Here is a 13060-nt window from a genome sequence, read left to right on the forward strand (position 1 = left end):
CCCTGCCACCCCCGCCCCTAATGGCCGGAGCCTGTGGCACCGCCTCCCGCCCGGATCTGCTCCCCCCCCCCCCCCAGCCCCCCGCACTTGCAGCATCCGCGCTACGGTGCCTCACTAGACCTGTTCTCCCTGTAGGCAGCAGCATAGCACTGAGCAAATTCCGGCTTTTATTTTTTTTTCTCGCGCTGGAATGACCTGCGAGCCACCCTGCTTTCCCTGCAGACCTACGTGTGTATTTACTGCTTCACGCTTTGGTAGTGCAAGAGACTCGCACAGTTGTTCTCAACTTCGACGCCGTAACTCGGGAGAGAAATAAACTTTGGCGCGATCTGGGGAGAGGCGGGGATGATGGGGGACTCCTTATTCTTCTCTCCCCTCTCTGTATCCCTTACACCCCTCAGGAGGGAGCAGGTTCCATCTCTCCCGGCTACCTCGCACTCCGCGAGCTGCTGCCTACTCCCTGCATGCGACGCGATGCGATGTGACGCGACGCGCCACTAAACGCGCAGATGCAGCTCACCAATCTGCTCTTTTCTCTGTCACTAGCTAGCTCGCTCCCTCCCTCTTTTCTTCTTTGCCCCGCCTACGCAGTCGCGCGCCCTCGCTGGCTCTCGGGGGGGTGGGGTGAGAGCGTGGAGCTGTGTCTCTGCAGGAGTTGCTCCCCTCGCGGCTGCAGGGGGATAAGGCAGTAGTGCTGGGGCCTTGTGGAGTTGCTTTAGGCGCCCAGAAGGCTATTGTTCGGAGCACGTCTCTGCTGGAGAAATCTTCCCCTCGTCCCGGCTCTGCTCCCTGCAGGCGGAGGCGCGGGGAGGGGGAAGTCGTCGCCACCTCCCCGGCGTGCGGCGGTCGGCGGGGGGGAGGTAGGAGGGGGCGAGACTCAACATGATGGCGGCCGAGGCCGGGGCTGAGGAGGGCGGCTCGGTTACCTCCGTCGGGATGGTGGGAGCCGTTGGCGGAGCTGAGTCGGAGCACTACCCCACCTTATGCCGGGGCAAGGAGCTGGGGCCGCAGGGCCCCTTCCTGGTGGGCTCTGGCGGGGACAGCCCGGGCGCCGGCGGTCCGGCTTTGTGCTCGGCGCTGGGGCTCCTGGCGCTAGGCTCGGGGCCTGCCCCTCTGGTGTCCGGAGGCGGTGGCGCCGTGACAGCAACTGGCCAGGGCCAGGAGCCGGAGGTGTCCGGAGGGGTGTTGCCCCCACCCGAACCCAGCACTGTCGCCTTTCCCCCGCTGCCGCCGCCGCCACAGCCACCTTCCTTGGCGGGGGGGCTGGGGACCGTGGACGAAGGCGACTCGTTGGATGGGCCGGAGTATGAAGAGGAGGAGGTGGCCATCCCGCTCAACGCTCCCCCCACGAACCAGTGAGTAGCAGCGCTTCCGTGCTCCGCCGGACGCCCGCCACCCCTGGGCGCTTCCCCCGCGGGGAGGGGGGGCGCCGCAGCGGAGAGCGCGGCGTCGGGCCCCCACCTTTTCTCAGTGGAAAGTGTGTGTCAAACTCCTGTGGAAGTGTCGTAGAAGTTTTTAATTAGGTTGGGGAGAAGAGGCAATTGAAAAAAGAAACTGCAAGTCTTCGTTAAGGTTTTTATTATACTTATCCTTCCATTAGGTTAATCGGGATTCCTACAGTGCTAGTTATATAAAGAATCTTGCACTAGAGGCAGAGCAGTTCTGTGTTTATATTTTGTGAAATAAAAAAATCAGATAACGTTATATAGAGTTCATGTAACTAGCGAGTGCTCTAAACACAACCTTTGGATTTAACAATGCACTAACTCTAGGAAGTCTGCAGATTTACATAAAAAGGTTGCAAGGCTTGTATTGGAACAGCCCTCAAGCAGGTACCTTATTCTCCCCAAAATGAAACAGTTTCAAAGGCTTAAATTGCTTATGTTGGTATCCAGAAACACGTTATTCATGAAGTTATAGTAAGTATAGAGAACAACAGGGTTTCAAGATATAGGATGGCAGATATGTTCAAGGTATAGGTCAAAGTTCATCTGAAAACCAATCTGAATTTGAGTTCATTTTTACCTTCTCTCTTAACTCCAGTGTCAGAGAGTTAACTTCTGCATTATTTCAGGTATTTCCAAGATTTCAGAAGCCATTGCAGTTGTAAGGAGGAGATAAACTGTAATATTAAATGATTAAAAAAAAAAAAAATAATCTCTCTAACCTTGACAGGCTTTCTACTAATCCTTTCCTCTTTTAAATTCTTGACTTTTTGTGGAAGTTAATAAAGAATAAGACTTTGTTTCGTGAAGACAGTGTTTGAATAGTCTTAAAGTTGTACACTTCCATAAAGAGCTAACAATATAATCAGGCAGTTTAGATAAAGGCTGAGGAGGGAAATAGAAGTACATAAAGGTGAAGTTACTTCTTCAATATTGTGTGTTAAGTTAGAGAGATACAGAATTCTGGTCTTCTGGTTTTCTCTCTGAAAGATCAGACTGCTTTTTCTGTTAGAACTGGTTATTATGTTTCTCAGAAAGTACGGGATTTTTGGAAATATTTTTAGACAGGGGTAATTCTTGATGAATGATCATGTATTTGATACTAAGTAATTGTTACTACTTTCACAAATGTAAGTGGATTTCGCTGTCAGAGTATTGTCTTGTAACTCATATGATAGCATGAAGGTTAACTTTCATAAAAGAGGATACAAAATTTCTGACAAAAAGCATGTTCTAGGGGGAAGACTGCGAAGGCCCTAATTTTCTGTATTGGTCGATGAGGTTACTTACCTTATTAAGACAAAAGGGATATTGAAGTCTTTGCAGGACCAGTATAACTGTGTAGTTGAGTATTTGCTCTTGCAGATACTTTAATATAAAAACATCTAAGCAGTAAAATAGATTTTAAAAAATTGATTCAGAAACTTATACCTCCATCTACTTAACTGTTTTTTCTTTGTAACTTATACTTTTTGTGACTTGTAAAAAAAAAAAAAAAAAAAAAAAAAAAGTTGTTGGCTAATTAAAAATAATCAGGAACCTTTTTTTCTTTAATGCATCTATTTTAATACAAAGTCAGTGGTGTTTTTTTTTTTTTACCATTCTCAGTTAAGTCATTTAAATTAGCCGTATGTTGATAGTAAGTTATATCCTTTCAGTCCTGATGTTTTATTTTGGAAGCATCCTTTCTTTGTAGTCATACCATCTGCTTTTATGGAATTGAACTCTTGATTTATTACCAGAACAAAGATCTGTCACCTTAATATTATAAGCAAACACCTAATACACTTAACTTCCTCTTCTCTTTTCCAAGTACATCAGGAAAATGGGAATACATTTTAATGTGATTTTTAAAAAATTTTCTAGCAGTGGGAGGAGCTTGTCAATACATAACAGATTCTTTTAATTAAAATACTCAAAATCCCAAAGTATGATTGATATTTATCTTTGATCCTTGTAAGGGCCTAAGGTGGCACCGACAAGTTATAGGTTCAGGATACAGTAACAGATGCCAGACCAACAGCTTTAGGGATAAACAAGCTATTGCTAAATATAGGTACAGTAATAAATACAGATCGGTAGTACAATTATCTGTGTTGTTATGACAACACATCCAGTAATCCAGTAGTACGATTATTCAGGTCAAAACAACAGCAAATCCAATAATTTACCAATACTGGGCTAAACTTAATATCCATGAGTGCAAAGGCTTACATAACCATGGTTATCGGGCAGAGTGGCAGGAAGCAGGGCATGGCTTCTTCAGATGAGTGACATGGACCAGCCGACGGGCTCGGGGAATTCAGAATTCCCTGATCGGGCTGTCCTCTTTAATTGTTGAGTTGCGGAAGCACTATCTGAACGTGTTAACCAATCATCACACATCCTACTTCTGTTCCAGTTCTGTCCTTGGTGTGCAGGGGACATGCAAATACTGTGTAAGGCAATGCTAGCCCCACAATCCTGAGTGAGACCGACTTAATGATTGTCTGTTCAGTGTGTGCTTTTTCATTTGAGTATAGAAGTAGCATGTTTATGCTGTAGCTTAATGGTAGGTGGGAGGCACAGGATGCTAGGGAATAGAGTGGACAACTCTGTGTGTCTTGGTCTTTTTCTCTGTACTCTCTACCCCATCTGCAAAGCTCACTGCCAGAGGTTGATGGCAGTCTGAAATGGTGTTATGGAAATGCCTACAAAATTAATGAATGAATGATACTTAATTTAGTAGTAAACTGGTGATATGTGAAATAGTTTAGTTGTTTATGTATTTGAATAAAAAATCTTAAAGTTGACAAGATATATCTTAGCGTTGCATTAAGATGGCAGAAGCAGTTCCAGTATATTCCAACACAATTCATATTTTCATATGGTGTTTCTTTAAGCAGTGATTATCAGTTTGAAATCGGTTGACATCAAAAGATATTAACCTTACAAGATGAAATAGGTTGTCAAAATACTGTCTTGTTAAAACAAAAATCCTACCCACAATAGATGTATTCTTACAGTCAGTCTTGGTATCTGTTGAGGCAACATATTAGTGAGAAAAAACAGTTGAAGGTAGAGAGCTGGGTAGAGAAATATTAAACAAACATGGTTTGAGTGAAAGTAAAAAGTGTTTTGTCTCAATGTAGTGTGAAGTTATAGTTTTTTCAGATGAGTCTGTCAGAGGTTCTACAGCATTTGTTTATTTCAGTAGCTAATAAGAAAACAATGTTTTTCTGAAAGTGCATAGTTTTACAATAATTATTGAAGGCCATACTCTGTACTAAAGAATAAATTTGTGTTGCATTGAAAACTGAGGGGAAATACTATTGGCATGTTCGGATTCTACAACCTCTCTGAGCAACCTGTGCCCAGTGCTCAGTCACCCTCACAGTAAAAAAAGTGTTTCCTGATGTTCAGACAGAACCTCCTGTGTTTCACTTTGTGCCCATTGCATATTGTCCTGTCACTGGGCACGACTGAAAAGAGCCTGGCTCTGTCGTCTTTGCACTCTCCCTTCAGGTATTTATATATGTTGATGAGATCCCCCCTGAGCCTTCTCTTGGCTAAACAGTCCCAGCTCTCTCAGCCTTTCCTCATAGGAGAGATGCTCCAGTCCCTTCGTCATCTTTGTGGCCCTTTCCTGGACTCTCTCCAGTATGTCCATGTCTCTTTTGTACTGGGGAGCCCAGAACTGGACACAGGACTCCAGGTGTGGCCTCGCCAGTGCTAGGTAGAGGGGAAGGATCACCTCCCTCGACCTGCTGGCAACCCTCCTCCTAATGCAGCCCAGGATACCATTTGCATTCTTTGCCACAAGGGCACGTTGCTGGCTCATGTTCCACTTGGTGTCCACCAGGACCCCCAGGTCCTTTTCTGCAAAGCTACTTTCCAGCTGGTAAGCCCCCAGCGTGCATACTAGTGCCTGGGGTTATTCTTCCCCAGGTGTGCAGGACTTGGCACTTCCCCTTGTTGAACTGCATGAGGTTCCTGTCAGCCCATTTCTCTAGCCTGTTGAGGTCCCTCTAGATGGCAGCATGACCCTCTGGCATATCAGCTGCTCTTCCCAGTTTTGTGTCATCTGTGAACTTGCTGAGGGTACACTCTGCCCCATCATCCAGATCATTAATGAAGATGATGAACAGGACTGGACCCAGTATTGACCCCTGGGGTACACTGCTAGTTACTGGCCTCCAACTAGACTTCATGCTGCTGACCACCACCCTCTGGGCCTGGCCGTTCAGCCAGTTTATGGTCCACCTCACTGTTTGCTCATCCAGCCCATACATCAACAGCTTCTCTATGAGGATCTTATGAGACACGATGTCAGGAGTCTTCCTGAAGGCTAGGTAGGCAATATCCACTCCTCTCCCCTCATCTGCCAAGCCAGGTATTTAATCATAGAAGGTTATCGGGTTGGTCAAGCAAGACTTCCCCTTGGTGAATCCATGCTGACTACTCCTGGTGATTTTTCTTGTCCTTCACGTGCCTGGAAGTGGTTTCCAGGATTAGCTGCTCCATCACCTTCCCCAGGGATCGAGACGAGGCTGACTGGCCTGTAGTTCCCTGGGTCCGCTTTCTTGAAGATAGGGGTGACATTTGCTTTCTTCCAGTCTTTGGGCACCTCTCCCAATCGCCACGATCATTCAAATATTATCGAGAGTGGCCTTGCAATGGCATCAGCCAGCTCCCTCAGCACTTGTGAGTGCATCCCATCAGGGCCCGTGAGCTTATGTACATCCAGTTTGCTTAAGTATTCCCTGACCTGATCTTCTTCCACCAAGAGTACATCTTCCTTGCTCTAGCCTTTCCCCCTGGGACCTGGGATTCCTGAAGGCTGGTCTTGCCAGTAAAGACTGAGGCGAAGAAGGCATTCAGTACCTCAGCCTTTTTCCATGTCCTGTGTCACCAGGCCCCCCTGCCCCATTCAGCAGTGGGCCCACATTTTCCCTAGTCTTCCTTTTGCCACTTGTGTACTTATAGAAGCCCTTCTTGTTGCCTTTGGTGGAGGTGATCCTTGAATATTAACCAGCTTTTTTGGGCTCCTCTTCCCTCCAGGGCCTTATCCCATGGAACTCTTCCAAGCAGATCCTTGAAGAGGCCAAGACTGCTCTCCTGAAGTCCAGTGTTGTGATCTTGCTTTTTGCCTAGCCCCCCCCCCCGAACTCCGCTCTCTCATGGTCACTGCAGCCAAGGCTGCCTTTGACTTTCACATCCCCAATGAGCCTTTCCTTGTTTGTGGGTATGAGGTCCAGCAGAGCACCTTTCCTCGTTGGCTCCTCTATCACCCGTTTCAGGAAGTTGTCATTGATGCTCTCCAGGAACCTCCTGGATTGCTTATGTCCTGCTGTGTTGTTCCTCCAGCAGATATTGGGGTGGTTAAACTCTCCCCCCCCTTCCCCCCAGTGGATGTGAGGCTAATTCTAGCTGTCTGTAGCTGTGATGTAACTTGATTTTAGTGTATGAGGTTTCTCTTCTGTTTCACAGTTAATGTGGTTAGCAGGTAACCTTTTTTCTTCAGTTAATGAGTGTCTCTTACTAATGCCTGTTCTCGAATTGTAGAGGAAAGATAAACACCTTATTTTATTTTTTTTTCAAGTTGCTGGGTATTTTGCTGATTTGTCCAGATCTTATAATTTGTGTACTTACAGAATAGAACTGTATATAAATCTGGTTTTATTTCTGTCTGAATAGATGATGTCAGAAATGCTATTTTAAAAGAACGGTTAGGAGCAGCAGAACAAAATTGTACTTTAACCTTATGTTGGAAGTGAATCAGTAAGTAAACTGAACATAAGTACATATATAAATGGAAGCTTCAGATTTGGAAAAACAAAAGTGGAGCAACATTTGATGCTGGAAAAAGTTTGAAGAGGAGTTTTCTGGGTTTTTGTTTTGTTTGTTTGGTGTTTTTTTGTTTTTTGTCAATACTTCTAATTAACATCAGTCGAAGGTTATTTAATCTAAACAGTGAATAGAGACTCTTAACCTGTACTCTATCAAGTTTTTATTTTGTTGTATACTGTCTCCCAGAACTTCAACATGGGACTTATGCACTTCACCTACTGGCCTACCCTATTGAGAAGCATACTATCATGCCATATTTCTTCACCTTTTGTTTTTCGGCTTTTTTTGGGTTTTTTTGTTTGTTTGGGGTTTTTTGTTTGTTTGGTTTTTTGGTTTTTTTGTGGCTGGGGAGGAACACTAATTTTGCTGTTAGGGGGCATAGATCTCTTCAGCATAGGACCGTATCTGTTGTTTCAGCCATAAATTCTTAGGATTCCTGCAGTAGTTTTCCTGTTTCCCCCATATCTTCCTTTTTCCTTTAAAAAAAACAAACAAAAAACCCCTTGGTGTTTATCTCGCTGGTGTGCACAGTAAGAGGACAAAGAAGGCATCTTATTTCAACATTGTGTTTGTGTTGCATAGAAGTATCCCAATGAAACAAGAATTCTGTGTTATTCTATATTTTTCTGTGTTCCTCTAGATTATGGTCGACACCAATAAAATTTTACCAGTTCTTGACAAGTTCCCTCTACTGTTTTATATACTTTCAGGCAGTCTTAATTATTTTTTATTTTTATGTAAAACATTTGCTTGATCACTCTGGAATAGAAAAAAAGTTATTTTTTTTTGCGTGAGTCTATCTTTAAATTATGTTTTGTATATTTATAAATATACTGTTTATAGTTGAGGACCGTTATTAGGGGACCTGCTTACTGAAACTTGTTACTTGAAGTAGTCTGGGATTATGTCAGTGGGAATAGCTATTAGCAAAGGCTTTGAAGAAAAGTACAAGAAAAGCTGAGGTGGATAAACAGAGTATTTTATTATTTTTCTATATAGACAACTTTCCTCCTAATTTCTTCTGTAGAAGCTCAAGAATTTGTCTTGTCTTTTTTTAATTCTTTCTAAGGTAGCTAACAGTGTTGCTTAACTTTAAAAAGGTACACATTACAAAATGATTAAATATTTATCTTTCTATTAATTATTAATGTATAGAAACCAATGTTGCTAAATAAACTTGTAAGCTGCGGTAACATTTGAGGAAAGGTGTAGCCAGCTTGCTAGGGCACTCAGTGTACCCATTTGGTGTTCTGATAAGTTAGTTAGAAGTCTGATTCTTGCAATGATCGGGTTCTAAAAAAAGTCATTCTCATCTTAATGTTCAACTTTATATTTTCAACAACTACTTGGGACCAATTTCACATAGAAACAATTTTTTTTTTAATTAAAGGTTGGTTGTTTCATTTTGTTAACACTGAAATTGTAATACTTGTCCATCCTTTAAGTGAGATTTGAGTTTATATAAGTATAAAGTTTCCTTGGGTTGGAATATGTATGTTAATGTTAAGGTATTTTAGCTATATGTAATTGTATTTAAAGAAGTTGAGTATGTAACTATATGGAAATATTTAAAATCTTAGTTTGCTGTTAAGGAATCCTGTCATTGGCTCAGCAGGGGTGGGTATATGATTTTCTCTTGTTAATACCTACTTACAGATATTTGGAAAAGGATTTCTTTTATGAACTTCCCCATGCAGAGTACGTTGCTTTATTTTTCTGGGATAGTTTCCAGAAACTGAGGTTAATGATGCGCTTAGATTTAGCTAACCTTTGATAATCAGCTCAGGAGTCTATGGTGATTCTGTGTAGTTTGTATAAGCAGTTTTTCTATAAATAAATAAAAAACTAAGTCTACCTGTTTTTTCTGTATAATTATGCATATGTATATACACGTTCCCCCATATGTAGTATCCCCCCAAAAGGATATTCTGTCTGTGGCTTACTCGTTGGGTTTTGTTTGGTTATTTTATAGATAACATTTATATATAGAAAGTTTGGTGCAATTTAAGAGGAATCATAAATCAATTAATTCCTTTTCCATATATCCATCTGTTAGTAGAATAAATAACATTGGAGACTTTGCAAGATCCAAGCTTGAATATTTGCTTAGTCCAGAAGATTAAGGAATGGCTTGCATTGTCTTGTTCAAACTACAGCCAGATTTCTACACCCTTTCTTCTTACAAAGATTTCTGTACTTCCTGAGCATCTGTGGAGAGAGGGTATTTTTTGTTATTCTTTCTACTCCTTGGCAATCTAAGGGATGCTACAAAAATGTCTTTATCTTTCCAAAAGCAGAATGTAACAAATAACCTCTGTAGTAATCATCTTATTCTATATTTAAGTCTAGAAACAATGTTTTATTAATTGTGTGTGTGTGTATGGGTATAAATAGAATCGTGAGGTTGCAAGTCATTCAAAACAAGCATTATGAGTTGGATAGTTTACATCCTATTTGTTCTTTTAAACACACTTAGTTCTTTTCTTAGTTTTGCATGCAGTTCTTTTACATCACCCTATTGGATTCAGTGTGTATATGGATCGTACTCTATAGGCAATTCCCACCTGTTCCTATTGCAGGTGTAAAGCATTGGACATCTGTCGATTTAGGCATTGTTTCTATCTTGGATTTTAGTGTATAAAGCTCTAAATTTCAGAGTTTTCTCATTAGAGCAGCAGCTCTTTGCTGATGAGACATACCTCACCAGTGAGGCATTCTAGCATCAAAGATTGGTTGAGAGTGGAGCACAAAAAAAAAAAAACCAACACCCCAAAAAAACCAACCTGTGCTTGGTTAGTTTGGGCTCTAATCCAGAGCTGTGCTGCTGACTGGGAGGTAAAAACAAAGATTGGTATGAAGTAAGGTTCAGCACTAGTAGAGGCAGGGACTCTGTATTTCAGTCCCTTGGAACGCCAGTGTTGCTTCCAACGAGCAAAGCTGACTGAGTGGGTAGAATAGTAAAAGGATGAGGAGAAAGTCCAAGAAGGCTGGAGGTAGGAGAGGATGAAGTGCGAGGAGAAAGTCCAAGAAGGCTGGAGGTAGGAGAGGATGAAGTGCAAGGAGAAAGTCAAGGAAACATTGGTACTTTTATTGAAATTAATGGCAGACAAGACAAATAACACTTTAGAAATTCTTAACTGTTGCCAACCAAAATCTGGTGATTTGCACAACAGTATTAATATTGTTTCCATAGGAGCATTACTCCTAGTTTAAACAGGAAAAGGCATATCTTTGACCTGAGGGCACAAGAATGAAGCATGTAAAAATGAGATACTTCTTGCTAAGAACTTTAATGAGTTCCAGAATTCATTTCCTAAGCTGAGCTTTCAATAAGAAAATGTGAGCTGCTTCAAGAGCCTATTTAGCTAAATTTCACCTATTTATTGGTGGCTTTTTTTTTTTTTTTTTGCAAAAGGCAATCAATGTTCTTTTTAGTAAATATATATATATCTCAGGTAGAATTGGAAGAAATCTTTTGAGTTGTAAAGCTTGATCTTATGCTGTTGTCACATCTCTGTATTTTAAAGCTTATTACACTGTTTGTCCTTACAGTACTTGAAACTTTTAGAACCTTGCTTTAATAAAGTTATTAAAATGTATTACCTTTTGAATGTACACTTATTTCACCTTCTATCCTTGTTTACTCTTTTTATTAAGATTTATTGAGGGTTTTGGTTCATCTGTTTTGTGTAAGTCCATAGTTTGTGTATGCTCTGGAAGTATTTTAATGGCTGGTATTGGTAATGTGTACAACTCCCACAGTTAATGGCTTGGCACAGCTGGTATACTGAGGAATGCCTATGAGAGTGACTTTACATTTTAGTTGCCTGGTTCCTAATCTTGAAGTGCAGCAGTGTTCTATTTTTCTACATACTGTTTCAAATGGGTTTTAGAACAGGTAACTGAGAAAAGCAGACTTATTCTTTATTAGGCTTATATTTGCTTTGTACCTCCACTTAGAAAAATGTATAGGGATCAAAAAAGGATTAAACCCCCCCACTTTCCTAGAAGAGTGTGAAACACTCTTAATTTCATGTATGCTGGATAAAGGACAATTGCTTGGCTTTTTTGGTCCCTCCCCCCCCTTTTTTTAGCTTCAGGTTAGTTTGAACTCTTTTGTTTCATTATCTTACACATGCATCCATCCACTGTAGAAGTTGAAAGGTTTGCAGAGCTTTTTCTGTCAGGAAATTTTGTGAAGTGGAGAACTGCTGTCGTGGTTTAACCGCAGCCGGCAACTAAGCACCATGCAGCCGCTCGCTCACTCCCCCCACCCAGTGGGATGGGGGAGAGAATCAAAAAAAAAAAAAAAAAAAAAGTAAAACTCGTGGGTTGAGATAAAGACAGTTTAATAGGACAGAAAGGAAGGAAATAATAATGATGATAATGATAATAAAAAAATGACAATATTAATACTAAAAGAATTAGACTATACAAAACAAGTGATGTAGAAGGCAATTGCTCACCACTTGTTGACCGATGCCCAGTTAGTTCCCGAGCCGCAATCCGCCCCTCCCAGACAACTCCCCCAGTTTATATACTGGGCATGATGTCATATGGTATGGAATAGCCCTTTGGCCAGTTTGGGTCAGCTGTCCTGGCTGTGTCCCCTCCCAGCTTCTTGTGCCCCTCCAGCCTTCTTGCTGGCTGGGCAGGAGAAGCTGAAAAATCCTTGACTTAGTTGTTGCTAAGTAGTGTTTATACTAAAAACATCAGAGTGTTATCAAGATCATTCTCACACTAAATCCAAAACACAGCACTATACCAGCTACTAGGAAGAAAATTAACTCTATCCCAGCCGAAACCAGGACAATTGCAAAGACCCAGTCAAAAATTGGTAACTAACAAGACAGAGGAAGGCACTGAATTTAATAAAGTGTGGGTGAAACTTACCTTAATTTAATCTTTATGAATAATGTGAATAAAGGAAATAATGCAACCTTGCATGATATCTGCATAAATCTAACAAAGATGAGACAAGGTGTTAAAAGGCATAGTTTGGATAAAAAATGATGATGCTAAGAATGCAGTTAACATTTTAGGCTGAGAGAAACTAGAAAGGCTAATATGAAGCTTGAACAGTGAAATATGAACATCAGCTCCAGCTATTTTATTATCAGGGATGGAAAGCAGAATAAAAAAGAAACGTGAGAATACAGGATATCTGTGTTTTCTCCTGTCTTCATGAAACTGTTCTTGAGATTTCTGTATGCCACTTGAAATTGAGGATTTTTCCTGGTTCAAGGTAATCATATCTCTGTTCCTAATGGGAATAGAAGTTGCATAGCCTCAGGAAATGATAATAAGATTCTGTAATGTTGTGAAAGGTATGAAGGTGGTGATTGTGAATTTATAGGTAGGGAGCTTTGACCATGTCTCCTAGAAGTTCTCCACTCTTCTTTTGGATTTTGTTGAAGCAGTCAGGTATGGCTAAGGAGAAGAGTGAAATGGGTGTGGCATTTGATGATGGATTTTTCTACTCACTATAACTTGTTTTTTAGACTGAAACAGGGAGGTTTCCAATGGTTATCAACATCTTCATTTCTACTAAGTTGCTGAAAAACATTTTTGCTCCCCTCCAGTGCTTTCTCCTTCCATTCCTTCCTCCCTGGGCTACTGTGTTCCTAAGTTAAAATTGCAGCATACTGTAAAAGCAAAATGCTTTAGTGGAACAACAAAACCTCAGAATATTTGATTTTCCCATATGTAAAAAGGAAATATGTAAATAAAGGGATTTGGTTGAACCACATGACCTGCTTCCACACATGGTAGCAACTGCCTCCTTC

General features: G+C 41.4%; 1 protein-coding gene across 3 annotated transcripts in view; it reads left to right on the forward strand.

Annotated features, from left to right (window-relative positions):
• The first annotated feature begins 882 nt into the window (after window positions 1–882).
• Window positions 883–13060, forward strand: part of LOC127029121 (ras GTPase-activating protein 1-like) — a 95078-nt gene continuing 82900 nt past the window's right edge. The window contains exons 1-2 of one of the 3 annotated variants that reach the window (XM_050914768.1): window positions 883–1129; window positions 1202–1355. In XM_050914768.1, coding sequence (XP_050770725.1) covers window positions 883–1129; window positions 1202–1355 — 401 coding nt within the window. Of the gene's footprint in view, window positions 1356–13060 lie in introns of all 3 variants that reach the window. The other 2 variants (XM_050914767.1, XM_050914766.1) reach the window with 2 other exon arrangements.

The sequence above is a fragment of the Gymnogyps californianus genome, unplaced genomic scaffold (assembly GCF_018139145.2).
Source record: "Gymnogyps californianus isolate 813 unplaced genomic scaffold, ASM1813914v2 HiC_scaffold_80, whole genome shotgun sequence".
Taxonomy (NCBI): Eukaryota; Metazoa; Chordata; class Aves; order Accipitriformes; family Cathartidae; genus Gymnogyps; species Gymnogyps californianus.